At 50.1% G+C, this 27,639-nt stretch overlaps 11 protein-coding genes across 11 annotated transcripts; 7 read left to right on the plus strand and 4 right to left on the minus strand.

Moving 5' to 3' along the window:
* Nucleotides 1-3,376: 3,376 nt before the first annotated feature.
* On the plus strand, nucleotides 3,377-4,249 carry P153DRAFT_319195 (uncharacterized protein). Its single transcript, XM_033665078.1, has 2 exons — nucleotides 3,377-3,662; nucleotides 3,718-4,249. The coding sequence occupies exons 1-2, from the start codon at nucleotides 3,565-3,567 to the stop codon at nucleotides 3,917-3,919; spliced, it is 300 nt and encodes a 99-aa protein (XP_033522398.1). The 5' UTR covers nucleotides 3,377-3,564; the 3' UTR covers nucleotides 3,920-4,249.
* Nucleotides 4,250-4,254: 5 nt separating this feature from the next.
* Nucleotides 4,255-5,817, minus strand: P153DRAFT_397892 (uncharacterized protein). Its single transcript, XM_033671597.1, has 3 exons — nucleotides 4,906-5,817; nucleotides 4,560-4,836; nucleotides 4,255-4,512 (listed from the first exon to the last, which is right to left on the minus strand). The coding sequence occupies exons 1-2, from the start codon at nucleotides 5,596-5,598 to the stop codon at nucleotides 4,597-4,599; spliced, it is 933 nt and encodes a 310-aa protein (XP_033522399.1). The 5' UTR covers nucleotides 5,599-5,817; the 3' UTR covers nucleotides 4,255-4,512; nucleotides 4,560-4,596.
* A 2,707-nt stretch (nucleotides 5,818-8,524) lies between these two features.
* On the plus strand, nucleotides 8,525-10,052 carry P153DRAFT_294307 (GPI-anchored wall transfer protein 1; the record flags this gene model as incomplete). Its single annotated transcript, XM_033663947.1, has 2 exons — nucleotides 8,525-8,620; nucleotides 8,676-10,052. The coding sequence occupies 2 exons, from the start codon at nucleotides 8,525-8,527 to the stop codon at nucleotides 10,050-10,052; spliced, it is 1,473 nt and encodes a 490-aa protein (XP_033522400.1).
* Nucleotides 10,053-10,803: 751 nt separating this feature from the next.
* P153DRAFT_432426 (uncharacterized protein) lies at nucleotides 10,804-12,017 on the plus strand. Its single transcript, XM_033672970.1, has 2 exons — nucleotides 10,804-11,921; nucleotides 11,969-12,017. Exon 1 carries the CDS (start codon nucleotides 10,898-10,900, stop codon nucleotides 11,780-11,782), a length of 885 nt encoding a protein of 294 aa, XP_033522401.1. The 5' UTR covers nucleotides 10,804-10,897; the 3' UTR covers nucleotides 11,783-11,921; nucleotides 11,969-12,017.
* Nucleotides 12,018-12,109: 92 nt separating this feature from the next.
* Nucleotides 12,110-13,313, plus strand: P153DRAFT_367921 (short chain dehydrogenase/ reductase-like protein). Its single transcript, XM_033668386.1, has 2 exons — nucleotides 12,110-12,764; nucleotides 12,843-13,313. Exons 1-2 carry the CDS (start codon nucleotides 12,157-12,159, stop codon nucleotides 13,051-13,053), a joined length of 819 nt encoding a protein of 272 aa, XP_033522402.1. The 5' UTR covers nucleotides 12,110-12,156; the 3' UTR covers nucleotides 13,054-13,313.
* Nucleotides 13,314-13,419: 106 nt separating this feature from the next.
* P153DRAFT_319207 (uncharacterized protein) lies at nucleotides 13,420-17,866 on the minus strand. The gene is made up of 11 exons (XM_033665079.1): nucleotides 16,632-17,866; nucleotides 15,554-16,467; nucleotides 15,344-15,505; nucleotides 15,231-15,293; nucleotides 15,151-15,180; nucleotides 15,050-15,095; nucleotides 14,862-14,997; nucleotides 14,586-14,800; nucleotides 14,354-14,539; nucleotides 14,197-14,308; nucleotides 13,420-14,140 (listed from the first exon to the last, which is right to left on the minus strand). The coding sequence occupies exons 1-11, from the start codon at nucleotides 17,559-17,561 to the stop codon at nucleotides 13,449-13,451; spliced, it is 3,486 nt and encodes a 1,161-aa protein (XP_033522403.1). The 5' UTR covers nucleotides 17,562-17,866; the 3' UTR covers nucleotides 13,420-13,448.
* Nucleotides 17,867-18,366: 500 nt separating this feature from the next.
* Nucleotides 18,367-18,879, plus strand: P153DRAFT_386988 (uncharacterized protein; the record flags this gene model as incomplete). The annotated part of the gene is made up of 1 exon (XM_033670597.1): nucleotides 18,367-18,879. The coding sequence occupies one exon, from the start codon at nucleotides 18,367-18,369 to the stop codon at nucleotides 18,877-18,879; it is 513 nt and encodes a 170-aa protein (XP_033522404.1).
* A 792-nt stretch (nucleotides 18,880-19,671) lies between these two features.
* P153DRAFT_343090 (uncharacterized protein) lies at nucleotides 19,672-22,617 on the minus strand. The gene is made up of 2 exons (XM_033665991.1): nucleotides 22,285-22,617; nucleotides 19,672-22,192 (listed from the first exon to the last, which is right to left on the minus strand). Exons 1-2 carry the CDS (start codon nucleotides 22,420-22,422, stop codon nucleotides 20,126-20,128), a joined length of 2,205 nt encoding a protein of 734 aa, XP_033522405.1. The 5' UTR covers nucleotides 22,423-22,617; the 3' UTR covers nucleotides 19,672-20,125.
* A 609-nt stretch (nucleotides 22,618-23,226) lies between these two features.
* Nucleotides 23,227-23,688, plus strand: P153DRAFT_386990 (uncharacterized protein; the record flags this gene model as incomplete). The annotated part of the gene is made up of 1 exon (XM_033670598.1): nucleotides 23,227-23,688. One exon carries the CDS (start codon nucleotides 23,227-23,229, stop codon nucleotides 23,686-23,688), a length of 462 nt encoding a protein of 153 aa, XP_033522406.1.
* Nucleotides 23,689-24,761: 1,073 nt separating this feature from the next.
* Nucleotides 24,762-25,184, plus strand: P153DRAFT_261112 (uncharacterized protein; the record flags this gene model as incomplete). The annotated part of the gene is made up of 2 exons (XM_033662832.1): nucleotides 24,762-25,007; nucleotides 25,110-25,184. Coding segments are annotated over 2 exons (321 nt in total), but the record flags the coding sequence as incomplete, so codon positions are not given.
* Nucleotides 25,185-25,376: 192 nt separating this feature from the next.
* Nucleotides 25,377-27,256, minus strand: P153DRAFT_376921 (Metallo-dependent hydrolase; the record flags this gene model as incomplete). Its single annotated transcript, XM_033669705.1, has 3 exons — nucleotides 25,377-26,098; nucleotides 26,198-27,070; nucleotides 27,121-27,256. 3 exons carry the CDS (start codon nucleotides 27,254-27,256, stop codon nucleotides 25,377-25,379), a joined length of 1,731 nt encoding a protein of 576 aa, XP_033522408.1.
* Between the last annotated feature and the right edge of the window lie 383 nt (nucleotides 27,257-27,639).

Here is a 27,639-nt window from a genome sequence, read left to right on the forward strand (position 1 = left end):
ACCGAAAGTGTCCACTCGGGTTACATACCTTGGGCTCCTCAACATTCCCATGTTTACGTCATAAGACCGGCTTCGTGCAGGGTCACAGTGCGGCTCTGCAGCCTCTTCAGCTTGGCGCCGATCTTAACCCAATCAAGCTTTAACGTGGGAGTTCGATATCGAGTCATTTCCGGCCGTGAGTTAGGATCCGGCTCACGTCGCCGAAGGGACAGGGAACAAGTGAGAGCAGCCTTGGAGGAAAGACGTCATAGCGGTATGTTGGGGAAAATTGCTACATTGGCGGCAGCTGCAGGATTTTCAGATGTTTTGTCGCTTGGAAGCAAGACCCCCGGGGAAAGTAGCCACACATCAACCGCGGCAATGTCGGCGCAGATTGAGGAAACGCGTTTCATCATCCGTAGACAGTATCCGTTACGCCGATCGTCTGCTCGGGAGTTGTGGTTGGAGATTTGCATCAGCAGTCTCCGACTTACCTCTTCGGGACATCCGGATGCACGACATTCGTGCTCGCTTCACCTCATCCAACTCACTGTTGAGCGCCTTCCACAGTAAGTGATGCTCGAGGACGGCGCAGTTATGCGCTATGTTAAACCACCATTCATGATTGAGAAGCGGCTTGCAAGCCCAAGCAAACATAGCGGAGCACCTCCAACAGTGCGTTCCACCCTTGGCAGCGTTCACCGCATGCCCTTATCGTAACTCCGCCATGACGAAAGATCGCTCAAGGTTGTGTGAGGCACGATAACACAGAATCGATTTGATTGGCTTCTTAGCGCCTTTGAACCACGGCCTTGGAGAACTGCACCCCCTTCTCCTACACTAATGATATCCTCCCGGTTTGTTATCTTAGCATGCAATGCTTCGGTGTAGACATATGTGGGTCTTGACTTCCTTTGGGATCCGAACTGCCAACGCAAGTCACCACCATTGAGTTGTAGCGAATTTTCCCTCTCAATCTGCCCCATCGTCTTACTTCATCTCCACTCATTTTTTTCATCTCAATTGTCTTTTTATACTATTAGCTCTAAGCCTCAGTTGGTGTAGCTGTGCTCATCAGGCCGCCAGTAACTAGATACCAAGGCATCGGAATCGCGGAGAAAGCTAGGCACCCAGAATGGGCCACATAAACTTCGAGTGCAGACAGCGCTTTGAGAGCAAAGCGATGTGAGAGACGAGATTACGTTTCGTTTCGTGCAAGCCATCTATGTATTGGCACGTCTGCAATGTGTCAAGCAAACGACATTCCTTCCGCCAGCCCCCTGATCGCCTGATCTCTGACACGGAGTCTCCATACTCTCGTCTGCCTTCCGACCCCGCTGATTCCTACGAGACCCTGCTTCGGCGTTTAGGGTCCACTAATCGCAGGTCATGGGGTAATAACTGTGGATGCAAGATTGTGGAGAACGGCGATGATGGCCGACTGATGCTGAGAAAGGGGGGTGGGCGTTTATTTACTCATCGATTCGGTTACCACCCGCATATTTCCCCAGTCTCTCGATGTGTGCGCTTATGGCTATATTTTTCTATCCCTCAATCTTATTTCCTAAATATTCTCATACGCTACGGTATGCGGTTTGTATTAATTCGCTACGCTTTAAGATCGTGAAGTAAGAGAGCGCTCAATACGACTCTGCTGATCACTAGAGAGTCATGGTAGATTGCATATACTTTGTACATGAGATCGCGATGAGAACTTCTCGCATAAGATTTCGCATTTCATCTCCCTCTACCAGATTGCTGAGGAAAGTTCCCCTTCAAACACATACTCACAACTTCGATTTGGCTAGTGTTTCTTGGATACCTGACAGCAACGTACTTCAAAAAACAGTTAGAAAGACTGTTCATTACGGGCAGATCGGACGGATCGTTCGTTCCGCCCATAGCCAGCGTTCTGTTCACCCAAGCCGGAACGAAGACAGCACCAATACAGATATGATTTGTGGACGTAATGAGATTGAACGTTACGCAAGCTTCGATACAGTCATCCAGAGTGGGTGCTTGGAGACCAGGGATGTCACTGCCGCCCCAGTCCACTTTACAGTACCGTGTGTGTTGCCTTTGAGTACAGGGTATAGAATCCGCCGCCACTATTCTCTCCATAAGTCTTCCCCATTACCCCGCCAATTGTTCCAGCGATGACAGTGATCAGGACGCCGCAGAAGAGTAAAAAGTACCAACGTGCCCACAACGACTTGTATGGTCGGGGTGAATCCCGGTGCTTCACAAATTCCGTGTCAGGTGTAATCATAGGCATGTTGTTTCGAAAAGGCTTTACAACGTAGAGTGGTGTTTCTTGCTAGTAAGGTTCAGGCAGAGAATAAAGCTAGTAATTTGGCGGGTTGTTGTCTATGCTGGTAGTCAGTGAGAACATGCAAGGATGCCAAGATGATAATTGTAGACCTTCAATGCCAATAGTGCGATACAAAACGCGAGAAACCCTTTCTCAGAACAGCAAGAAAACAGCTAACGTACGGGATTCAACTCAAATCTAGGGATCAGAAACCCCATAAGCGAGGATGATCTGGCGGCTTCATTGAGTGCTGGGCGCATATGCAATTCGTATATGCTGGAGCCACATACGTTGGGAGTATGTCGTACAGCGTACCGTGTTGCAGTTACTGCTAGGCTTCTTGCGGCAAACTATAGGCTTATGGTTCAAGCCTCATAACTTGGCAAGTATCTGACGAGACTGGGACATTCCGATACTGTCGTGGAATTTCTGTTGAACAGAGATACGACTATGTACTAGAGTAATAGTGATGGATATGACTATGGAATGATATCGCGCTAGGTAAGTTAAAGTGCAATCGCGACATTCGTAGCTCCAATGTCGGGGAACTCGAGGAGCACAGAGTGAAGGACATTGATGTCGGCTCACGATCGAGGGGAAACTTTGGCGTCATCGGACTGAGATGTAAGTATACTTTCAACCTGAGGCGCCAAAAGGTGGCGACATCCTTCTACACTGTGCTCTGTACGGGTTGAACTGGGGAACATAACTGAGTTTAGCTTTCTGATTTGATGTGATATTCAGTACGCAGCTGCCTCCAATGTGTCATATCTGTAATGTACTCGCAAACAATGTTTAGACAGAGTGTAATAGACTGAACGCTCAATAAAAGCAAGTGAACCAGAATCGAAATAATGGCGACGACTAGTCGAGCTGATTGGTCCAAGAAGTGAAATCGATGTGTGGTAGAGTTGTGGCCCCAAAAACGCTATGCTGCAGTTGAGATATTCGGGGAATAACATGATCGAGTGGAAATAGGTACGTAAATTCTGCCTGGACCCTGCTTCTAGTCCGGATCGCTAAAGAGAACCACAATTTGACAAACACAGCCAAATCAAAGTGATGGAAGTGAGGTAAATGTTTGATCTCCGCAACAAGAACATATATATGACGCACGGGCCTCGCCGCACCCAAAGCTCCAAATCTTTTCAAGTTCCGACGCGACATCATCGTCAGTATCCATTGCATCCACGGCAGCAGCTAGCATACATTGAGCCCCGACCAACTCCAAACAACCCAATTCGACTTGAAATACCACCAAAGAATCGCCCAATATGTCTTTCCTCTTCGGCGGCCAGCCCAAGCTCTCCTCAGAGCAAAAGATCGCGCAAGCAGAGGCGGAAATCGACATGGTATCAGACATGTACAGCCGGTGCGACTCCCCACCCAATTCCCCTCATAGCCACATACTAATGCTCCCACCTTAGCCTAGTAAAATCTTGCTCATCAAAATGCATCGACACAGCGTACCGCGAAGCCGACCTGAACAAGGGCGAGTCCGTCTGCCTCGATCGCTGCGTCGCGAAGTTCTTCGAGGTCAACGTTAAGGTCAGCGAGAAGATGCAGGGCGAGGCACAAGGACGTGGTGGGGGAGGCGGTGGTGGTGGCATGTTCGGAGGCGGTATGTAAAGTGCTGGCTATACCTGAAGGTGACGACGCCAAGGAAGGCGGGCTAGGCGAGAAGGAATAGAAAGCACGAAAAGGGAGACGGAATATGAAATACGGTCAGATACTGCCGTGAGGTGTTTGTATATGATCCCAGTGTAGCATTTCAGGGTGGGAAATAGGGACTTTCTGCTTCCGGTTTGGTGCATCACGACATGGACGATGAATATGGGAGGTTTGTACATTACGTGCTACATCTTGAAAAGAATGGGTAAAGCTATACGAAGATACGAATCAGCATCTGCATTTTGTTCACACATACGCTAAGTGGTTAAGCAGCGAGTTCGTATATTCACTACGAGGCATAGCAGTACGCCCTCACTCCGCTAATTCGGTATTCCGTGACGCATTCGACTAGAGATGAGGCCAAGCCAATTCAAAACGGATGGCATAGCATCGCGGGTTGGGTTGGCTGAAAACCAAACCAAATCGTTCAAACAAATCAAGCACACATGTGCATCGTGATCAAATGGCTTTTGTTCACCAACACAAAAGAAGGCAAGTCATTTTCAACCGACGAAACGCCAGTTTTGAATAGTATCCTAGTGGGATTTGATCTTACAACGGTGAGTGACTTCCAGGTATCATAGGTATAAGCACATACCTGTCATGTCAAGGTACAATCCTTATACCAGCACTCTTTACATGCTGAGAACAGCACTTTCAGCCGCCTTCTCCCCGACAACACATCCAACGCTTTTGATAAGCTCTTTGATAGTCGTTAGTGTCTCACCATCAAAATCAGCCTTACACAGTTTATGCAGCCTCTCCAACTCAACAGTAACACGTCCAGCATTCAACTCTGCGTCGCGCGCATGCTTTCTTGCCTTCTCGGCGCTCAGTTTTACCTCCTTGGAGCACTCAACCGCATGGAGAACAGCCTGTTTGATTTGTATTGTTAGAGCAAGTTCACGACGCATGAGAGGGCGGGTGTGGAGGATGGTACAAACCTCTGCGATTTCGAGGCCACGCAGGCGGTCAGGGGAGTCCGAAGGCAATGAGGTTACACGATCAATAATCTTATTGATCACAGTTGTAGTATCGTAACGGATCACCGGTGGAATCTCTGTTACGAGGCTGGATGATGTCGCTTCCAGCGAAGAGAGTGCTGCCTGTCGCTCGGTGTCTTTTGTAACGATGTTGTTCGTATCTTTCTTGAAGTCTGACTCATGTGTACGCTGCGCCTTCGACTCTAGTACTCTAGGCAGGGTAACCTTGGAGAAGTTTGTAGAGTTTCTGAAGCGCCTGGCAAGGGTACTTCCTGCCATGGATGGTTGCTTCGTCTCTGCAGGCTTGGGTAGCTTCTCAGTGGGTTTGATCTCACGCTTATGGAAGATATCTCGAAAGCTCCGCTTAGCTTTTATCTCTTTTGTAGTTGTATCTTTAGCTTCCCTGTTATCATTGGGGAAGTCCTTGATACACGAGTCATCCAAAGTAAAGGAGGAAGATACCAGTATCGATTGCGAAGATTGGTTCGCTTCACTTGAGGGCGTCGGATCTTGCGCAGAAGAGGAATCAATATCAGGTGTACTGCTCTCCTGAGCTCTCAAATTTGACGGACCAGGAGGACGTTTTCCGGGAAGAGAGTGTTCTAGGCCTTGAGCTGTTTGGGATTTAAGATCAGACTTGCCAGAAGTCGACATCGTTTCGCGACTACTCTGACCTCTGGATGAAACGAGTGGAGGGCCGGTCTTGCTACGATCTATGATTGCCTTCTTCGACTTGGACGAAGCAGTTGGCAAGAACCACGAGGTCGGTAGACGCGTTTGTGTAGCCACTGATGGTGTCTCTGGTACGGCGCTCACTTCCTGGTCGGCTGGCAGCGAAGTATGAGAACGGGAAGTCAAGTCTTTGTCAACCTCCTAACAACGCGTTAATGTTGACCTATTCGGAATAAAATCAAAGCACTTACCTCGCTCATGATGTTGGTGATTTGGTCAATCGGCTCGTAGTCTGAAGTGAGGTTCAATCGAGTTGGTGTCGAGTCCGTCATCGTTGTGCCCTTCGAAGAGCTTGGAACGTTTCGCTTTGTGGCCGAAGAGAAGACACGCAGTCTACTGCTCTTGTTTGACCCTGTCGATACGGGCGTAGCTGGAGAAGAAAGAGCGTCAGGTGAAGCTTCCCCACTGGAATTTCGAGGTGGTTGCATAGACCTGATGGGGTTGATCTTCACGAGCGTGCTTTTGATCGTTCCGGTCTTGCTCGAATTCGGGATGGATGTGCGCAATACAATGTCTAGAGATGCCTTGGGCATGGTTTGTCTTGAAGTGTGACCAGTCAGGGTGTTCAGCGAACGTGATGATAATACTCGCTCAGAAACCTGCTCTGGTATGGCAGGTATATCTGGAACCGAATCGTGCGATCCAAGCAGAACCGCGTCTGCATCTCCATTGATCGTCAACACAGGACCTGTTTTCGTAACTGGTCCTTTTCCGGAAGCAGTAGAATGCCACGACAGGCGTTTGATGCGGACGCTACCCTCAAAGCCATGTGGTATCTCGTCGTCAAACGAAGGCTCGGCGTCCAGGCACGAGGGCGAGTTGCTGTCAATCGAGCCGTATCGTGGGTGTAATGTGTTGTAGCTGTCAACAGGCTCAAATACATCACGCATATGCTTTTGAACGTCTTGGAACCGAGGACCAGTTGTGGATGTATCAACGAGCTGCTGCTCCGGGAGTGAGGAAGCAATGTCAAACACAAGATTTTCGTCCGCTTTGACCTCGATCATCGGCCTCTTTGTAGGGCTGGTCGATCTGGCGTGTCGCAATGGGGCCGACGATGGTAGCGCAGGGGTTACGGGAGCGTCATGGATAGAAAGAGGCAGCGAGCTACGTTTAGAGCTGGTACGAGGGGGAATCGTGATTGGGGCGCCCTTCGTGTGGGCAAGTGGGCTCTCCATAGCTACATCCATTTCAGTCGACATGGCATGGAAAGTGTCAACGTCCGAAGTCCCAGAGTCTGGGCTGCAGGACTCGGTCGATGGCATGCGCCGCTTGTCACAGAGTGACAGGTCTTGAGCGGGAAGAGACTTCACGTTGGCCTCCATACGTAAACCCAATATGACGGAAGGCATCGTCTGTTCGTCGGTGGCAATTGTTCCATCAACCCGGCGTGGCGTCGAGCCCAAGGAAACGCTGCGCTGCTGATGTATGGCGATTTTGTCAACGTAGGAAATACTATCAGGTCGAAGGATGGGCCATTCTTCGTCTGACGGGCTTCCAGCTTCTGCATCCACCAGCGTACGCTGCGCCTTGAGGGGGCTGTTTGGATTAATGAACTGCGCAACCGGTGGGCTTGGAAGAGGCTTATCGCAAATGGATACGGTGCTAAACTTGTTCAAATCCTGTAGAATTAGCTGCGTGTCGTCAATAGTACGACGTCGGGCACATACCATAGGGGTGGATGAGACAGATGAGGGCGCGTTGCGTCCTATGCGCGACCTGGGCAAACTAGACCGCTGTTGACCAGTACCACTGCCGCACGCAGCGCTTTTGAAGAAGGGCACTTGCGTTGGCGTTTGACCCTTGCGTGGGATTTTGGAGGTAATAGTAGGCGACATATTGGCAGTTCTCGAGGGCAGAGACAAGGCCATGTAACCAGGCGACCCAGTTGCGCTCACAAAAAAAGGATTGCGGGGTCCTATGCTACCAGTGCCGTCCGTTGTCCGAGGATTGGGAATCTTGGACGATGTGGCCGGCTTGACGCTGGACTGTCGCAAATTGGCATCGACTTCAACGAGCGGCGAGGACATGGTAGAGGCTTATTGTGCTGTAGACACGGTGAAGAAAACGTTGGTGAGGCAGTCTTGGAACGCGGCGATTGTTTTGGTGGACCCCGCCACGCGAGTTCTATAAGGTACGCGCCGGCACACGAATTGGACGGTGAAAAGTGAAAGTGATGAAGACAAAGTAGGCCGATAAGTCTGGCGAAGGCATAGGAGCTTGTCCAGCGTAAGACTTCAAGGAGTTGAGGAAATGACTTGTACAAGTTTACTGCTACCTACACAAGTAGAGAGGCAGATCGAAATCATCGTGGTTGACATTGAAGGAGACGAAAGGGATACATCTAGCAGTAGTGGTCTCGAGTTGAGGGTGCGCGAGCAGCCCAATCAGTAAGGGCATACATAGTGTGCTCTTTCCTGCTGTTTCGAGATCCTCAACTGGGCTTCGAACTCAAAACATGATCAGAACCAAAGAATCGACAAGAAAATGGACAGGAAGCTGTTTGTAAGTGTTAAAAGTGACTGAAACTGAACAGCTTTCGTAATGGTCCTATTCCATGACAGCTCTTTCGAAATTATACGCGATTAGCGTTGTGCCCCTCTCAGTTGAAGAGTCTCAAAGACAGCCATATGCGAGTTCAATGACTCCGTTAATATTATGCTACTATGCTTCGTGTAGGTATAGCTCTTCGCTGTGTGTCGGAAGCAGGACAGGAAAGCGCGGTGCAGTGACGTTGAGACGCTTGGGCCACGATTGCAACGCGACTTCCGAAAATGACACCTTGACGCGTCTTTCCCAGTCTGCACTAACACGGCTACGCCCAACTGTTTTGCACTCGTTCTTAGCAATGGCGAAAACATACAAGGAGATGAAGGAGGCCTGGGTGTCTGGTCACACGGGGAGCTCTGTAGCTGATGTCAATAGTGTTTCGCTCGCAATGCCTGTACCGTATACGCCCCACGACATGCCATGAAGCTCACACTGACTGTAGATGACAGCTGAGCATCCTACTTTGGTCGGTCATTCAATCACGCATGCGCGTGTTCACACCGTATTCCCCTGCTGCTTGTTTTGTCGACTTTCTGCTCAATTGTGGAGCTCCATTGTTCGCTACGACCATCTATTCATCTTCGCCGTGGGTGCTCAACCTATTCCTGCTTCTTCCGGCGGCTGTACTTTGTGTACTGGAGCCACCGGCTTCTACGAAACGAGACGCCTCGCGGCCACCGAAGAAAGACAAACCATCAGAAACCAAGCCGGATATGCTTCCTGTGAAGCCGTTCATCACACACTACCGCGGGGCTATGATGATCATAACTTGCGTCGCTATACTGGCTGTAGACTTTCCGGTCTTCCCACGCCGTTTCGCTAAGGTCGAGAACTGGGGCACGTCGCTGATGGACATGGGCGTGGGCTCATTCGTCTTCACAGCTGGCGTCGTCTCCGTGCGAGCTTTCCTGAAAGAGGGAGCAGGTCGACGGCCATCGCTGTCTAAGCGGTTGATCACGTCAATCAGACACTCCATTCCGCTTCTTGTTCTTGGTATTATACGACTAATCTCTGTAAAAGGCCTGGATTATGCAGAGCATGTCACTGAGTATGGCGTCCATTGGAACTTTTTCTTCACGCTAGGCTTCCTGCCTCCTTTTGCTGCGCTTTTTCAAGCAGCCTTCGACTTGGTACCCTCTTACGCCGTTTTCTCATTTGCACTGGCTGCTCTTTACGAGCTCGCCTTGAACAAGACTACACTGGGAGCTTTCATACTTATCGCGCCGCGGACCGACCTCCTGTCAAAGAACCGAGAGGGCATATTTTCTTTTGTTGGCTACCTTGCTATCTTCCTTGCTGGCCAATCTTTAGGATCATCAGCTTTACCGAGACAGCAATCATTACCGAAGAACACGTCGATGTTCTCCACTGTCCGCCGGTCCATACTAGGTAGACTGGCCATAGCTTCTTTGATCTGGACAGCGCTTTTCTACTTCTCGGTCAGCTACTACGGCCTTCGACTCTCAGTATCCCGACGCCTGGCGAACCTTCCCTACTTTTTGTGGGTTTCTGCTTTCAACAGCTACCAAATCACGATATGTTGTGCCATCGAAACTGTGTTGTTTCCAAATCTGTACAAAGCCTCGACCAAGGAAGATGAAATGCAGAGAAGTAGAGAAGCCACCAGCACTATTTTGTACGCTTTCAACCGTAATGGCCTTGCCGTCTTTCTAGTTGCCAACCTTTTTACGGGTCTGGTCAATCTAACGATGCCGACGCTGCATATGGGCCTAATGCAATCCATGGCGGTTCTGGTGGGGTACATGGCTACTGTTGCGGGAGTGGCCATTGGACTGGACCGATACAACATCTCGATCAAGTTGTAGTCTAGGTAATCTGCCTTGAAAGCCATGCTCGTCCGCGATTTCAGTCGTACGCCGTAGACATCAACATATGTTGTGTAGGTACTATGTTCAATTGTTCTGCTTGGCTATAATCAATTGGTACATCTCGAACCTTACCAGATAACCCTCGTCTCGTTTCCACGAATCCAACCCTTTGATAAACAGCCGGAATCATTTTGCCGTAGTACCAGCGCACAAGAAAAAGTTTGGCGCCCATACCCACACAACGGTAGTTGTAAAACATTGTCGTTTGTAAGATCTTGACCTACTACACTTGATCAGGTTCAATTGACTAGCCCTCCAACATATGTTCATGATCAAGCTGAGATCCGGTGTCGAGGACGGTCGTATCAATCCTCTCTGATTTTGGTTGATCGTAAAGGAGAGTGGAATGAGCAAAGAATGTACGAAATTGAAAGATCATACCATCACCCCCAGACTTTAGGCGAGGAAGTGTCGAGGATGTGACGAAGCAAGTAGCTTGTTAGCAATCGCTTAGTAGGCAGTCTACTAAAAAAGAATGTTCCTTCCAGTTGTTGCCATGTTTGAATAGAAGTCTGGCCAGAGGCGACGGTCTTGCAACTTGGCAACATGTTGAGGCTATGCTTTGCGCGTGTTCATGACTTCAAGCATGGCTGTTGGTGATGACGTAGCCGGAGTGAAGTTACATGTGACCGCGCGTTTGCTGCTAGACCATTTTGGATTTCGTGCCACTTCCACTTTCCACGGAAGTCGTCAGACTACAAGATCGCCAATCCACTCACTCTCAAACAGCGCACCCTGTTCGAATACACTTGCTAATATCCAATGCAACCGCGAATGTCAAGATGTCAACGCCGTACGCCAAACGCCGCCGGTTGAACGAAGCTACGAAGACGCTCCACAAGCCGTTCAAGTCACCATTCAAGACACCTTCGAAGTCTGTCACAAGTTCTGACCCGCCTTCGTCAGATCCTTCGGATCTTGTCATACCTGATCCGGCATATGTGTTTCCTGTACTGAACACTGCGCGTAGCAATGACGTGCAACCATTACCCACACCCGCACGGCCTGAAGAATCGCCTGCAACACCAGCACCTCCAACCGCACGTACATCAAGATCGCTTGTATCACGTTCTATAACCTCTACGCCCTCACGATCTTTACCTAAGAAGACGCCCTCGAAACCCTCACTCACACGCGAGATTGTACAGCTCCGTAGCGACATTCAAATCCTCTCACAAGCAGAACGGCTTGCTACATCCACAGAAGATGACAACCTGATAGTTTTGATTGACAAGTGGCGAACAGCAAGTCGAGCTGCTGCGGAGGAGCTGTTTGGTAGTACACGGGACAGGGTCAATCGGATGGGGGGTGTAGGTGCCTGGAAAGAACGCGAGAAGGAAGCTCAAGAGAGGACGCAGAAGTGGGATCAGGAAGAGCGGCAGGCACAGGTAGAGGCTGAGAGGGAGAGACTGGAGGAAGCGAAAGAGAAAGGAGAGGTTGTGGACGAGGCGTATGATAAGTATGCGGATATGACGGAAGACAAAGTCGAGGAGGAGGAGGAAAAGTACAAGGTTGCTGACGACGATGTGAGTCAGGACTCACTGGGTGACTGGTCGAGAGATGCTAATGGGAAGCAGTCGTTCACGATGGATATGATGCTTAAGACTCTTAACATTGATCTGGGGCTTATCGGCTACAGCAAGGAAGCACAGAGATGGGACGGATGAGAATCTATCTCGAGCAGAGGAATAGAAACACGAGAGATTCATGGTCGCATCATGGTATTGCCAATGGCTATGAAGACGACCCAGGCACATCTAGGAGTTGTTGATACGACACGACCGTATGATAAAACAAGATAATACTGTAAGCCTCCTCGCGTAATCAATACAGATTACAACTAACAATATCAGAAGAAACATATGTAAAGATACCTAGCTTATGGATACTTCTTATTGCCTCACACTTTGAATCACGGTGACGTCATAACTTGGTTTGGTGTTTTGAGCTAAAGAATACGAACATTCTTTCTCCATTCGATACTCAGAGAGTTATTTCACTTTACAACTCATAAAATATAAATTCTCACTTGCATTCAATCATGTCTCTCAAAGACTTAAATGTTCTCATCACAGGAGCCTCCATGGGCATCGGCGCCGCCATCGCCAAGCGCCTCGCTGCTGAGTCCGCGAATCTATTCCTTTTCGCCCGTTCAGAAGACAAGCTGAACTCGATTGCCCAGGATCTCCGATCCCAACACTCAGGCCTGAAAGTCTCCACTGCTGTTGTCGATGTCCGCTCACACACTGCCCTCGCAACAGCAGTGTCTAACATCGTCTCGTCCGCTGGCCCTATCGACATCCTTGTAAACAACGCAGGGTTGGCCCTTGGTGCTCCCAACGCGTTCCCGGATCTTGAGATCGAGGATATAATCACGATGACAGGCACTAATATCAACGGGTTCATGTTCGCAACGTACGCGGTGCTCAATGAAGGAAAGATGAAAGAACGGGGCAAAGGAACGATCTTGAATGTCACAAGTACGACGGGGTTAGAGGTTCCGCCTTTCCCGGGTGAGGCGGTGTATCATGCGAGTAAAGCGTGTCAAGAGGCGTTCACCAACGTGCTGAGGACAGAACTCGTGGAAACGAACATCAAGGTTCTCGCATTAAGGCCAGGTGTTGTGGCAACGAACTTTCACGAGCAGAGGTATGTTATTCATTCCCTTGTGAATGCTGGCTGGAGAGAGTGTTTTTTTTTCATAATCGGGTACTGACATGAGGCAAGGGTCGGGTATGACAAGGGCAAGTACGATGATTTCATGGAGGGCTTCGAGCCTTTGGTGACGGACGACATTGCTGAGGCTGCGGCGTTCATGTTGAGCCAGAAGGACAGGGTCAGCGTGAAAGCGCTCGATGTTGTGCCGACTGCGCAACGAAGTCTCCAGGTCTTTGATCGGGAGTGGAATAGTCGGAACGGGAAAGAGTCGAGCTCGTGAACATCGAACTGTGAACGAGGCTCTGTTAGGCTTGTACAATTCCGCCGTTCGAGTGCTGTCGAGGCTTTGATTGCTGAATAAGTTCGGTATTCCCTTCAAGGGCTTCTATAACACAGCCACATTTACTCATTGTTTGGCAATAACGACCGAGTCTCGTCATATGATACTTCCTGTAAGCTTTCAATAATATTGTGGCCAAACTCCTAATTCCTGGATAATGGTTACCAGTATCCTTTCAAATGATGCGCGTTCAGTAGGCGACCTATATCGTTTGTGTTGCTAAAATACAACAAGTTATTACCTATGGTTCGGCCGGCTCATTTTAAGTTAGTCATGTCATCTCCATTCATCCTCCCAGGGAATTTTCATCGTGACAATTCGGGCGTATTATGTATTCATTTTCCAGTTGTATTGCGGAGGGTTCTCTGTATACACGCACAAATCTCAGGTATCCTGAACGGTTTGGAGACCACATCATCCATACCAGCCTTCAATGCAATCTCAACCTGTTCTGACCTTACGTTTGCCGTGACTGCTATAACAGGGATATGTCCATGTACAACTCCCTGCTTTTGGAGCTCCCGAATATTACGCACACAAGTCAACCCATCCATGATGGGCATCTCCCAATCCATCAGTATCAAGGTGAGATGGTTTGCAGATTTGTCTGCCACGCAATAATTAGTGCTGCGTAGGTACTCGAGAGCTTCGCCACCGTGGTTCGCTACAGCGACGTGCATTCCAATATTTCGTAGTTGCTTGGCAAGCACGCGCTGATTGACTAGGTTGTCTTCTACTATGAGAATGTGAAGATCGCTGTTGGCGACATCTTCCTCGATAGGATTCGAATGTAGAAGAGGCTCATTCCCATCATCACGAGACCGACTGCGGAGTACCGTTTGCCGGGCCCGCATACTTAGTTCGATTGTGGTTTTGGTTTCGTTGTCTGGTATAGATGTTTTGACCTTTCGACTTTTCACATAAAATGAAAAGGTGCTGCCAACACCTGATTTTGACGCGAACCCAATGGCACCGCCATGCATCTCAGTGAGCCGTCTTGAAATGAAGAGACCGAGCCCGGAACCACCTAGATAGTAGATGTCAGGAGATCAATACAGCAGTTGAAGGTGAACTTTAATTTACCGTAATCTATATGTGTTCGAGGCGAAGCCTGCGAGAAGCGGGCAAAAAGGAGTTTGTGTTCGGCATCGCTTAGGCCACGTCCAGTATCTTGCACTGAAAACATGACATAAACCTTTTCATTGTCAGTTGTATGTCTTTGTACCCTGAACTAAACAACACTTGCCGTTTCTCCCTTCTCCCAGTCCGCTTGCAAAGTTTTTGCCTCCGACGTTTCCGATGAACGTGTGTACGGTACATCTCCGACAGCGTTGTGGGTTGGTTCTTCAAGGGATATACCCAGACTGACAGAGATGTGACGCGTCTCCTCGAGTCGTGTAAACTTTATCGCATTGGTGATGAGGTTCTTTATCGTTAGCTTAAGCATGGAAGTTAAGAAAGGGGAACGTTACAATCAATATTTGTAGTACCCGAGTTGGATCTAGCGAAATAGTGTCAACATCGATCTTTTTGCATGAGTCTTCGAGTTGGAATTCCAGGTCAACACCAGCCGATTTCGCCTCGCCTTCAAACATTCTGACGGCATCCCTCGCAATTGACTCCAACGCTACATCAACTGGAGTCATTGTAAAGAGCCCAGAGTCCAGTTTTGACATTGTAAGCACATCTAAGTGTGTTAATGACGAGGTGCCATGATTGGAGACCGCACATCTAGAAGAACAACTCACCATCGACGATGGTTTTCATGTGCTTTGAGCACTGAACAATGGTTTCAGCAGCGTCAATAGTGGTGTCTAAGATACTCCGATAAACCGATTGATTGCGAGTGGACTTTTCGAAGGCTTGATGCGAGGTTATAATGCTCTGGAAGGATTAGCAAAGGGACGCCGCATGATTTGGTTGATGGAACTCGGACATCGGCACACTGGACAATTGCAGATAAAGGATTTCTCATCTCGTGTCTGCAATCGAGGTCAGGAAAGAGGATCCAAGATGAATGGCAACTCTACAACGTACGATGTAGTGTCAATGAAGTTCTCCAGTTGCCTGAATAAGCTTAGAAAATGATCATAGAATTTCCATTGGATGACTTTTACCGTTTGGACTCTTGAGCGTTCAACGCTTGGGTAGCCTGGAGCTTCTCGCCCCATTTCTGCCGGCTTACCTTTTATGTGAGAAATCATGTGACAATTGATGGGAAGGAGCGTACCTGATATCTGTAATACAGCCGACGATCTCTAAAACTTCGCCATCCTCTGTCAGCTCTGGGAATATTGAGCAAATAACCCACTTGGGTTGTGGCTCAGGAACGGATTCATCGAAGCTCTTGCTTGACACCTTCCAAGTTTTCTTCAGGCGTAACTCGAATGACCTATAACATGTCAGCCACAATGTATGCCGGAAGCAACCTGTAGCGTACTGATGTTGTTTTGTCTCTACAAGTTTTTCGAATTTGGCTTGCCCCATTGACGCGTATTCATCGTCTATAAGTGCGCCCCAGGCTTCGCCGAGCCCAAGGTTGGAGGTATCCGGGTCCAATATAGTGTACCAAGCATCGTTCCTGTACGAATAGACGCCGTTCATGTCGATGAGGAAAATGCCAACGTCGGCTCGCTCCGCAAAACGTTGAAACTTTGAAGCGCTTCGCTCGACCTCTTTTTGGGATTCTAGTAGCTGTTGTTTAAGCTGAAATTTCATAGCCTCAGCGTTTGCAATGGTTCGTTCCCGACGTCCAATATCTTCTTCGTGAAGCAGTATTGAGGTCAGAGATGTAGAGAGCAGTCGGCTAGCTACCAGAATGAACTGGAGATAATCCTCGTCATGAGGCCGACGAGGATTCAATCCGATAACCATAACACCAAGAATATTGTCTTTCGACGACGTAGGGTTGAGGGGGCATATGGCCGCTGCTCTACAGGGGTCGCCGATGCCTTGCCACTGTGTCCCTCGAACCGATTCCGGAGCTGATGAGCTTGGATCGAATCGAACGATGATGGGCTTTTGAGCGTCGATAGCTTGTCGGAAGTATGGCGTAAAGCCATGGTCTTGCTGGAGATCGAGGTGTTCATGCTCAGCAGGCGAACTATTTGGCAGTCCGAATGAGCCTTGGAGCTTGCACTGTTGATAGTTATCAGAGAACCATGTCCTGCTTGATCCTGATCCGCTTCCATCAGTCTCCGTCGAGTAAAGTAAAGCGTATGCAATGTCCTTATCGTTGCGGGACAACACCTCAGTAGCAAGGGCCCAATATGATTCAGTGTCGCGTGCTCGCGGTATTTCTTCGCTCAGATCCAGGAGCGTTTGCGACTGTCTTCGTGAGATCACATCTCTAGTCTACATCTCAGTTAGTGAACGTTACAAAGTAAATGCCATTAGGTGTGAAAGTAAACCATCTCCAATGATAATCGATTCGAGAATCTTGAATACTTCTTGGCCGACAGAGTGTAGATCTCTAAGCTCAGAGATCAAAAAAGAAAGGATACCGGCAATGAACCTACAGTTTCAACAAGTGATTCATAATGACCAACCGTAGCACCATCAGAGTCAAAGAGTGGTATGAACTTCAAAGAAAAATACGTTTCTTCCATAAAGCCATTTCGAACCATATGAATGGACGTATTGATTTTCTCGACCGTGTTTCCTGCTAGATTTTGTTCAATCATGGGCTCAAAATGGTTGAACCAGACTGAAGCAAGAGCAACGCGTGCACTGACACCCATACAAGGATGAAAATCACCAAGAAGCTCGATTTCCGCCTGGTTATATATCATGATCAGATCTGGACCGTAAAAGACGACTGCGGGCTGAGGATCCTGCATTACTAGATTGGCAGCATTGCGTAGCTGTGAAGACCATAACTTCATCGGTCCTAATGAAGTGCTTGACCAATCGATGCTACGCGCGAACGCAACATGAGGCGACAGTTTCGCGGGAGGGACATCACCAGTCCAGTTGAACGTCTGTACTGTTGTTTGTGAGATATTTCTGTAAGGCCCTGCTCTCTCGGGCTTTGTGTTCTCTTGATCCAGGGATGAATTTGTTGAGATAACGCTTATGACATTCCACCGGCTTGCAACCAGGACCTTCATCCAACTCAAGTTGCAATAGACAAAGGGTCTGCTCGTTGCTTTCTGGTCCAAGATCCAGCTCTTGAAATGTGAAAAGACCGCACACTTTTCCGGTTTTGTGCCGTTCGTGCTGGCTTTGCCTGTTATAGCATCCCATAGGCTCTCCGAATCGGTGGTAGCCATGGCCGGATTCCAGTAGACTGGTAGAACTCTATCGTCGCGTGATAAATCGGCCTTTATCATATCCAGAACGAAAGTGGGCCGTATATCGCATTCCAACAAGTCCAACATGCCTACGCCACGCAGGGATGCGGCGCCATTTTGTGCCAAATCGAGGCGCACAGGCTGACTTGAAGGCATGTCCGCAGCGGATAGGGTAAAATCAACCCTAGCCAGGGGTTCGTTTCTCTCGTGTAGCAACTCGTTGACAGCGTGCTGTAGTAGGTAGAAGTGGATGCAGTTCAAAAACTTCGGTGACGTAAGCCGGAAGCAAGAGTCGTCTCTAAACTAGCAACGCCACCACAACGCCACATCCACACAATCTAAGGAAAGAATTGTAAACCTAGAAGGGTTTGTCGGAGCTCTTATGGGTCTGACATTTCTGCAGAAATGCATGGTATCGTTGATCTGATACTGTGCACGCCGCATTCCACCATCGCCATATTTTCAACTTCCAACCTGACGCTAGAGGGTAAGGGGTGCAAAGTAACAAAGGCTAGAGAGTCTAGACTTACCTGCGGGTTTGCGGAGATGGTCTCCGATTGGAAAGGGCTGCGGTGCAGTACATCATTCCCAAGAGATCACTGCTGACAGGTCTCAATCTAAGCACGAACTGTCAATCGGCCTTAAGCCATACACATCGAGAGATTATGAAGAAGTTCTTTCTTTTCTCTGAGAACATGATGTTGGTAGTACGCTTGTACCTATGGGACAAAACAAACGACTGTCTTCTTAGCTCAACCAATGACAGAACGCGGCTTTCCCAACAACTCTATCCGTCGTCACGAACTTCACAACACCCATGTCGAGAATCTACAATCTCATCAGTTCGCTATGTCATTATGGGAAACACATTCGATATGCGATGTTTGGATTGTTTGTAGATGCGTCAAACTCCCTTTGATCGTTGTCAATTAGAGACAGAGATATCCGATAGTGATGAGTGATGTTAACGAGTGAGTACAAACGACATCCACCCTTGACCAACAACCTCACTCAGGTCCAGAAAGCCTGCTGCGTTTGTCAATCTGGGCGACAAACTGTTCTCAAGGAGTCGAGCCATCTCACCATACCTGCAAGCTTCCAATTCTCGACGGGGGTTCATGGACTGGAACACGAGATGACCAAGATGACATGGTCGTCTGCTCAAGACCGCAAGATACCCATTCATAGAGTTAGACTCTGGGACTGGCGGCTAAGCGCAATGAATCCTGTGTGGCCGTCTCCATTTTTGCACACCGAATGTCTAACCCTCTCAACTCGGACATCTGACACTCTTAAAGATCCCGCCTTCAAGTTGAACAAAGCACTGCTCACTGTTGCCCCCACCCAGCTCTCCGCTAACAAACACAACAAGTACCGCCGCATAAGCCGCGGTAGCAGCAAACACCTCTGCTCGTCTCGCGTTGGTACACAGAACGACACTCGACGCGAACGAAAACATGTACACCGCAAGTAGACCTAACTTGGCTTTCGGATTTGCCACGAGGTACAGGTTCACCATTGCACTAATGAGCAACATCGTAGCGAGTAGCATATCGAGTGTGGCTACTGTCCGGACAATGTATGGGTTCTTGTATAGCGTTGTGCGATCGAGCGGATCCGCAGTGTTGCGCTTTTGAAAAGGGCCAGTGGTTTGCAGAAAACGTGAAAAGTAGTCTTCTTCGGGGAGGCTCTACAGAGGTACGAGATCTGTTCGATCTTCGTGAAAGTTGCTTGCGCGGCCATATATGAGAGGCATGCAAACTTTACCAGCCCTCCCAAAAGCACTACCCTTAATGAAGTCTTCATGTAAGGTAATTGCTCGCTTATCAGCTTTGCTCATCTTCGTCAGTAAATAGGTATCAGGACGGTTAACGTGACGCAATAACAACTTCTGGAAATCGTCAAGTTTCTGAACCAGCCTGTTCTCTACGCTGTTTGCTACCTCCGAATTCTCTATCATGGTCTCCCACCTTTGCTGCGACCGCCTTGTTTCCAGATACTTCGAGGTCCTTGCTTGCTCGTTTAAATCATCCTGTTCAAGTTTTAATGCGACTAATTAGCACCGAAGATGTAAAATGCCGCGCGCATTCAGACAGTTGAATTGGCGAAAAATCAATAGATCATCGTCTGGATCTTGCGCGGTCCATCTTGCACGAGCTGCATTCCACGGGAAAGTAGAGAACTCAGAAAGGGCACGAAGCACGAAAGACCTGCACACGACAAGAGATGAAGTGATAAAACAGAACAGTGGATGGAGTAGAAATGCGTCAGAACATGATCACACCCCTTCGCAAGATATTGCATCTCTCTGCATAGTAATATATAAACATCCTTCTTGCACCCAAACTCTTCTTGCGAGTGTATATACATCTAGCCTCTCCATTAGAACTCAACTTCGTCTGCACCGTCTACTACTGACTACCATGTACAAAAGAAACGGGACTACCGCGTGGTCGTCAGCGGGGGTATATGTATCAATCTCATCCTCATCCTCATCCAATCTCATCTCTATGCAATTCAACCATCTACCCATCTCAGCGATGCGTCTTCTCACACATCAACGCACGTCGTAAAACGAAACGAAACGAAAGAAAGGATATGTATGTCTAACCAAACACAAAATGCAATAATGAAAAGCCAGCTAGCCCCAGAAGACATAAGGAAAAACAGGAAGGGAAAAAGAGGGTAAAATATCACAACATAGGAAACTTTGCGTAGGATTACTCGTCAGCGAGCGCCTCACCCAGCGCATCAGCATCATAGTCCTGCACCACGACCGTTGTTGGTGTTTCAGGGACGTCGAAGAAACCCCAGATTGGACCTGACTGATTGACACCGCTTGGTCGCAGTTTTGCAGCCAACTTGTCTTTATCTTTCTTCTTGCTTTCTTCTGGACTTATCGTCGGCGTTGCTGTCTCTTGACTCGATGCCGTCTGCTGCGAGTATATGCTCGCTGGCCTCTCTACTGCGGGAGCCGGCGTGGCACCCCACTTTCCAAACACCCAGCCCCCTACTTTCCGCCCGATTCCGTTTCCATCGCTCTTCCTGGGACCGCTCCGTTTCTGCGCGAGTAGCGCGCGGTTAATGTCGACGGGTGTGCGGGAGAGCATGCCGTGCGCAGTGGCGGTCCAAGGCGTGAGTTCAGGACCGACGGATCCTGCGCCGAGGTGTGAGGAGGTGCCGATGAGGAGCTGCGATGGACGGGATTGAAGGGTATGAATGTCCATGCCGTGGACGGAGATTAGTGATTCGTGAGAAGCGTGGCGGCGGAGTGGGGGGCGGGGGCGAGTGTAGGTTTGGGTGTGTGTTATTGGGGGAATCATGTCGTCTTCTTCGGGGGAGGCAACGGATGCTGGGCCGGGTGATATATCTTCACTTTCTTCTGGGATTGCGGATTGAGGTTCAGGATGTATGGATGGCGAAGGCGAGAGCGTGAATACGTCGTTTGTGAAAGAGTTGGCGGGGCTGATAGCTGACACAATGGCGGTGGCAGGACTACTTTTGCCAGTCATGGATATTGGCGTGCTCGCACTACGGATCCCCAAGAGGCTGGGTGGCTTCAAGTTCGCAGACCTGCGTCTTCGGTGGCGTGGAGTCTGGTCTGGATCGAACGAGTAGTCGCCGGAGCGCACAGGCCCGAACCTGGGCGATTGCATATCGACCGAATCAGGGGGGCTGGTTGGCCTCGAGGAGTCGTATGCTGCGTCACTGAAGACTCGGTCGTATACAGATCCTCGATGCGATTCGGAGACTGGAGAACTTGGAACAGAGCCTGGACCCAAGGTCGTGGCGCTTGACCAACGGTGCGAATTGGGCACTGTAACAGCGGTCTGGGAGAGGATGGTGGCTGTTGACGAGCGTTCGAGTTGCGGAGAGAAAGGATCGAAGTTGGAAGGAGTTAGGCTGAAGCGTTTCTTCTTTGGTCTTCGTTGAGCTTGGATCGGGGCTTTGGGCAGGTTCTTGATAGGCTTGGGTGCATGATAGTGGTGGTGGATGTGCAGTTCCTGGTTCAGCATTGGCCCCATCTCCAACTCTTTTTGCAGTGTCATGACTGAACTGTGCTCTGTCGGCGAGGAAGAGACGGGTTGGTGGTCCTTCAGCTGCTCGCGGAGATTCTCCACCTCCTCGTTTGAATTCACGAGCATTTCCCTCAGTTCCAGTATGCCATGTTGCAGGTTTGCATTGTCCAGCAGGATATCCTTAACAAAGTGCGAGACGACATTTGGGGCTCCCGTGGCCTGTCCAGCTTTTGCTTTGAGTCTCCCTGCGGCCGTGTTCAGCTCGCTCTCGACAACCATTCTCCGTTCCATGCGCGCCACGACCTCAAGATGGCGATCCAGCTCTTCCCGTGCCTCCTTCTCGATACGGTCAATCTGGTCCTGCAGGTCACCCAGCGTCCTCTCCGCGCTCTTCCACCGCTGTATGGCCGTCCGTTCATCCACAGTCTTGGCGTCGAGGCTGCTCTGCAGCTGCGACTGCTCTCTCTCCAGCTCGAGCAGCTGCCTCTCCAGCAATTCTGTTTGGGCTGCAAGCGAGCTTATCCGCTGCAGTTCCTCCTCGGTCGAGCGCAGGGTGGCGGTGAGGGCCTGGATCTGGGCGTCCGAGTCGAAGACGGCGTCGTTGAGCTGCTCCAGCTGGTCGAGGAGGTCGCGGTTGGCCTTGATGGTTTGCGTGTTCCGGGCCTCGAGGGCCAGCTTCTCCTTCTCGAGGCTCTCGATGGTGGTGACCATCTGCCTGCGCTCGCGCTCCGAGTCGGCGACGTAGGCCTCGTGGCGGACGAGCAGGGCCTGCAGCGTAAAGGTCAGCGGCATGGCGCAGAGTGACGGCAGCTGGATGGCGGCCGCAAGGCGAGGACAGCAGTGGATAGAGCACGACATACTTGGCCCAGCTGTGCAGCTTTGCTCACATCCCGCTCAAGGCCCTCCAAGAGCTTCCCATTGTGTGCGAGAAAAGCACAGTCGCTGCTTCCACAACAGCACCGTGGGCTCGGGACATAGTCATTGCTTTTTGTTGCCATCACACCGTGTATTACCGTGGGGTGCCTCCCCTGGTGATGCAGCACTCCCAATTCAATGTGTTCTGATAGGAAATATTAAAGGCGATACAAAAACAAGGCGAGCATCGCTCATGCTCGGGAAAAAGAAAGTGTCGTAGTAACTACACCAGAGCAGAAATGGGGTGGTTGAGTGCTGAGTGCTGAATGTTATTGTCGAGGCCTGAGTGTTGACAATCCGGGCGCGTGTACCTGACCGGCAGGTGGAGTCGATTATCCCTGCTTCGACCTGCTTCGACCTGCTTCCCCGCTGCACACCAACCATGCGTCGGTAATCTCCACGCCCGCCGTCTTCCTTCTCACCGCCTGGTTCCCCTGCTTAGGACCACTATATGGTCGTTGACCTGAGTCCGTGTTGATATCGTCGCTAGCCATGTGTTCGCTCATCATTCATCCTTCACGGTTATCTAAGCGTCGCTGGCACTTCTACGTCACGGCGCTCTCACGTCTTCTGCTTTGGGATGGCGTCGAAAATCGGGAGATTGCTTTCTTGGCTTGCATCGATCTTAGCCGCAGGCACGTGAGTTCGCATTTTTCGTCCCGAAATGGAACATGTTTGCTTGGCAGGTACACACGCACAGGCAGCAGTGAACAGGTCGACGAAATGCGAGGAGTGTAGGTATGCGAGCTCCAGATAGTAGGTATAAGTTGCGTCTGCTCTCACTCTCTAGGATTCTTATTCACGACTTCACTTTTTCTATCAAAACTCATCCCTCTCAATCACTATCATCATTCCCTTTTCAGGTCAATCGTCGCCTTGGATTAGCCATGTCAGGAATTCTCCAAAAGTCCAACGTCATCGCTACTCGTAGCTACCTGCGCAGTATTTGCCATACAACCACGAAGTCCAAAGATGTCACACCAATATCAAGTCGCGCATCCTCACAACCAAAGTCAAACCACCCAGCAGAGGAACCCTCTCTCCCATCATTCAGCCTACTCCAGCAGATCCGGGAAGCTCGACCAGCTACGCGTTACACGGTATACGCCGGTCTAGGACTGATGGCTGCTGTCGAGACAACATTCTGGCTGAGCGTTGCGAGAGCAAAGTTCTTCCCAGCAACCTCTGAAGAAGCGAAACAACATGATGCCGAGCTTCTAGAAAGGATACGAGGAGCTATAAAGGGATATAGGCAGGTCTGGATGCGAAATTACGGCAGATACTACGGCGCGTATCAGTGGGGTCTGGAGTATGGCGGGTTGGACGGACTGGAGAACAAGCGACAATGACACCGAAATGTAGTCATGACAAGGATATTCGGGACGTCGAAGCAGGTAAACTTTGAAGGTGTTGCTGCGTGCATGCAAGTTGGCCTGTAGAGTGGGGGTGCAGGAGGGCAACATTGCCCCTCATTCAGCCTCATACGTACAAAGACATGCCCACTCCTCTTCTCCAAGTATCCTGTAGTCATTTTCATCTTCTCATACTCATTTCCAAAATAGTATACTTGTTTCTTCATTCCCACAATGTCCCAACCCATGGACGACTACCTCACAGGCTATCTAGATGATGAGAACTCAAATACCTTGTTCGCCGAATTCAACTGTACGCTTTCGGCCCAGACCAAGATGACCTCGCATATTGACTGAAGGCGTCAAGGGCCCGTATGCCAACTCCAACCCGTAGCTCCAGTCAGCGACACTGCGACACTGCAACGAGGCAATATGTATGCCACACTAACGCCAAACCAACTCGAATCCACGATTGAAGATCAACTCTGGAACAAGATATTAGAGTTTAGCTTACCAACGGAGGTGCTTCCTAGTATTGAGCACGACTGTGCGCATGTTGCGTAAGTCTGAGATGCATTAGCAAGAAAGCACTCGGTTATTTTCGACTTCAGAGGCCAGTTCCTTCAGTATGGTAACAAATACATCCTATTCCTGGTTGGGTATCCCATGGCTGATTCTTCCTACTACCGCAGGTGAATCGTCGAGCACTATCGTTCTCGAAGTACTGATGGACACCGACACGCCCACGCACATGGCCACCCTCATATCCGCGGAATGTAGGATTGATTCTACAAAGTCTCCCGACCGCACTTTCTTGTCAAATATCGGCCTGCTCAATGTATACTTTGGTATGTACCCTATCCCAATTACCTCGTCCCTGCGGTAACGCACTCGTTCCCCCAGCATCCCGATCTCCACCCGCCGAGGAGTCGCCCGCGATCCGTCGATCGTACAGAAACAAACATAGGACTGGGCTGACTTGCCGTCTCAGTTTCATCGCTCCTGCGTCGCCCAGGAATAGTCCCCTTCCTCTAAACCCTACAAAGACTTGTTACAACCGTGACGCACACACAAATCGCATCACGAAGCATCGCTCTACAACCGCTGCTACTCGACGCGCTCCGCAGCACGTACCCATTGGCGTCATACTCAGCAACGGAAACGCTTGCGACGACATCTACGAGTGCTCTATATCCGCCTGCGCTGGTCGCACCTTCGGTCGACTCGCAGAGTTGAAGCGACACCACCAATCGAAGCACGAGGGGCTCGCGGGACACAAGGCACGCTTCTGGTGCCCGGTTGATGGATGTGAGTCAGTCTCAGTCTGTTGTTCCACATGATCTACACCGTCTGGTCAGCATCGGATTTTCGACGGATGATGTAGGAACAAGGCTGATTAGAGCACGCTGTTAGGTGAGAGGAGCATGGCAGATGATGGAAAGGCTTTTCCGCGGAAAGACAAGATGATGGATCATCTGGCGAAGGTTCATGCGGATAGGATGGGGTTTGGGTGGGAGTGAGTTTATGTGAATATGGAATTTGATTTGCAAACCCCAGACGGCTTGAGGGTTGAAGTCTGGTTTTGTTTTCAATATACTCGGATACAGACCATGTTTGGAGTTGAATCCCACCTTCTCGCAATGTCCATAAGCAACTAACCACACAGAAATTCTCCAATCACTCCTTCACTCCTCAGGCTCGAGGTTCTCATCCACGCCAAACTCCTCCACAATCCACGCGCAGAACTTCTCCCACCGCATCGTCCACTCCTTCAGCTTCTGTGCCCTGACGCCCTTTCCCAGCAGCCCATCCTTAACGTCCTGTACCCAAACCTTCTGGCTCGCATCCTCGAAGCTCGCCCAACGCACGCTGTTCTCGGCCAAACTGCCCAAACCTTCGAGACCAAGGTTCTCCCACCCCTGCAGCGCCTGCCAGAAGTCATGCGACATGCCCTCGACACCCTGGCCCAGAATCGTCGGATCGTCATTACACAGCGAGCAAGGCACGCCGCGCGCCAGTAGCGCAGGCAACGGATGCGCCATGACGCTGCCGCACAGGCGCAGCACCTCGTTGCTCACGGGACAGCTCTCGACGAGGATCTTCTTCTCCTTGACCATGTCGATCAGCAGTGGGTGCTTGTACAGGCTGAAGCCGTGGCCGATGCGGCGCGTGCCTAGTAGGATGGCGTCGAAGAGGTTCTCGTCTACTGTATCGCCGTCGCCGAGCGTCTCGCCTGCGTGGAAGAAGAAGGGGATTTCTACGCCGTTTTCTGCGCATGACTTGCGGAACCAGAAGAGTTCGGGGGCGAGGTCGGCGAGTGGGCGGCCCAGGTCTTCTTGCCCGACGAGGTCGTAGCCGCCGATTAGGGTGGGGAAGTCGAGTTTCAAAGATATGCATTGCTTCATGCCTACTTTTTGTTAATATTGTGGGTAGCGGAGAGTAATAGGAAGGGGGGGTAAAGGGTGACAATATTGAGAGGAATAAAAATAGGTAAGGGGTGACCGACTTGCAATGACTTGTTTCTTGTCGAACTGCCGAATCGTGGTCCAAATGAAGCGTGCGCCCCAGAACCCTTTTCCTTCCTCACTAGCTTTGAAATCCTCGATCTCGTCTTCTGTATGCTCGAGTAGGTTGAAGAAATCCTCGTCCCAGTCTGATTGCCCTGTACTGCGGTAGGGTGTGTAGAACGCGGACCGCATGTCGACGTAATACACGCCGTCGTTGAGGAGCTGCTTGCACATTCTACGGATGAACTTTCTATATATGGGCTCATAGTAGATGAGAGATCCGAGGATGGGGAAGCAGGACATGAATTTGCGCCATACTTCATTGGGGCCTTCGTGGTGAGAGAGGTGCTCGGAAGGAGTGATGGTGACGCGTGATCGTATCCATTCGACGAAACCTTTCCGGCCGCCGGAGGGAAAACTGTCTGCAGCGGTTACGATAGGGACTGGGTCATTGGGCGTGTACTGCTCGTTCCAGGTCGACAGGTCGGATTTCGTTGATGAAGAGTAAGTGAAGGAGAAGCGCGTTTTGCGTTGTGCATCCTCTGTTGTGAGTGGCCCATCGGCTCTGATACAGACACCTTCAGTCTTAAAGGCCTCCTCGAGTGCCCAATCCAGATCAACCATAGCCTCCAAATGACAATGCAACAGTGCTCCCTTGGGCATCTTCCTCACAATCTGCCACAATTTGCTCTTCTCCATGCGTTCCTTGGCTAGCGAGAACATCATCCCAGGAAACACATCAACATGTTTGGTTAACAAGCTGTCCTCGTACTCTTTTGTCCATAGGGTCTGCTGTTCCTCGAATCTTATCTGAGAAACTATGGCACATGCTTCCTGGGCCATAGGCGAAAGATTTTGGCGGAAGAGGTGGTCTGAATGCTGTCAGACGTGAGTTTCTAAGTTGTGATATTGATTCACAGACCACTTCGCTGCTTCTTCTCTTGCTCGACCAATGAATCCCTTCCCTGGAGGTACTTTTGAATGAATGGGTCGCTTAGGCTTGGGACGCCCTCAGCCTTCTCCCAGTCATCGTCGTTTGCAGCTGCGTTCGATCCCATGCTGGGCGAGGATGTCAAAGCAAAGAGAAGGTTTAGGGAGTCAGAATCTTCCAAGAAGAAAAGCTGACGGAAGAGGTCGATATCGGTGGCTTCCGCGACTTCCTTCCCCATGCATGCTAGTGGCAGTTGCTGCCTAGCGCGCTGACATAATCTACTTCTCTCGATGCCATGCAGGTGGCAGTGCTCGGCAAGTCATCCCTCGATACGAACTTCTGTAGCCTAAGAATTTCAAGATCTTGGAGCTCTCCGTACACGATCTGGGGTCTTACTGAAGATGCGTGTTCGAGTCACGCACCACCACGCTTGTTATCGATTAAGTGGTCTGCGCTTCGTGGGGTTAACCCGCGGCCATCGCGTCACGCATCATCTGCTCCGACACAAGA

This window comes from Dothidotthia symphoricarpi, assembly GCF_010015815.1.
Source record: "Dothidotthia symphoricarpi CBS 119687 unplaced genomic scaffold P153scaffold_13, whole genome shotgun sequence".
In the NCBI taxonomy this organism is placed as follows: domain Eukaryota; kingdom Fungi; phylum Ascomycota; class Dothideomycetes; order Pleosporales; family Dothidotthiaceae; genus Dothidotthia; species Dothidotthia symphoricarpi.

Excerpts from the sequence above, each read along its gene's own strand:
- P153DRAFT_397892 (XM_033671597.1), bottom strand. The coding sequence starts at position 5,598 with ATGTCGACTTCTGGCAAGTCTGATCTTAAATCCCAAACAGCTCAAGGC. Across the intron at positions 4,837-4,905 it reads GTGGCCTCGAAATCGCAGAG|GCTGTTCTCCATGCGGTTGA; the intron begins GTTTGTACCATC and ends CAAATCAAACAG.
- P153DRAFT_319207 (XM_033665079.1), bottom strand. The coding sequence starts at position 17,561 with ATGCCTTCAAGTCAGCCTGTGCGCCTCGATTTGGCACAAAATGGCGCC. Across the intron at positions 15,294-15,343 it reads GGCTGTATTACAGATATCAG|CCGGCAGAAATGGGGCGAGA; the intron begins GTACGCTCCTTC and ends ATAAAAGGTAAG. Across the intron at positions 14,998-15,049 it reads CAATTGTCCAGTGTGCCGAT|AGCATTATAACCTCGCATCA; the intron begins GTCCGAGTTCCA and ends TAATCCTTCCAG.
- P153DRAFT_367921 (XM_033668386.1), top strand. The coding sequence starts at position 12,157 with ATGTCTCTCAAAGACTTAAATGTTCTCATCACAGGAGCCTCCATGGGC. Across the intron at positions 12,765-12,842 it reads ACGAACTTTCACGAGCAGAG|GGTCGGGTATGACAAGGGCA; the intron begins GTATGTTATTCA and ends ACATGAGGCAAG.
- P153DRAFT_319195 (XM_033665078.1), top strand. The coding sequence starts at position 3,565 with ATGTCTTTCCTCTTCGGCGGCCAGCCCAAGCTCTCCTCAGAGCAAAAG. Across the intron at positions 3,663-3,717 it reads GTATCAGACATGTACAGCCG|CCTAGTAAAATCTTGCTCAT; the intron begins GTGCGACTCCCC and ends CTCCCACCTTAG.
- P153DRAFT_343090 (XM_033665991.1), bottom strand. The coding sequence starts at position 22,422 with ATGGCAACAAAAAGCAATGACTATGTCCCGAGCCCACGGTGCTGTTGT. Across the intron at positions 22,193-22,284 it reads AAGCTGCACAGCTGGGCCAA|GCCCTGCTCGTCCGCCACGA; the intron begins GTATGTCGTGCT and ends TTTACGCTGCAG.
- P153DRAFT_432426 (XM_033672970.1), top strand. The coding sequence starts at position 10,898 with ATGTCAACGCCGTACGCCAAACGCCGCCGGTTGAACGAAGCTACGAAG.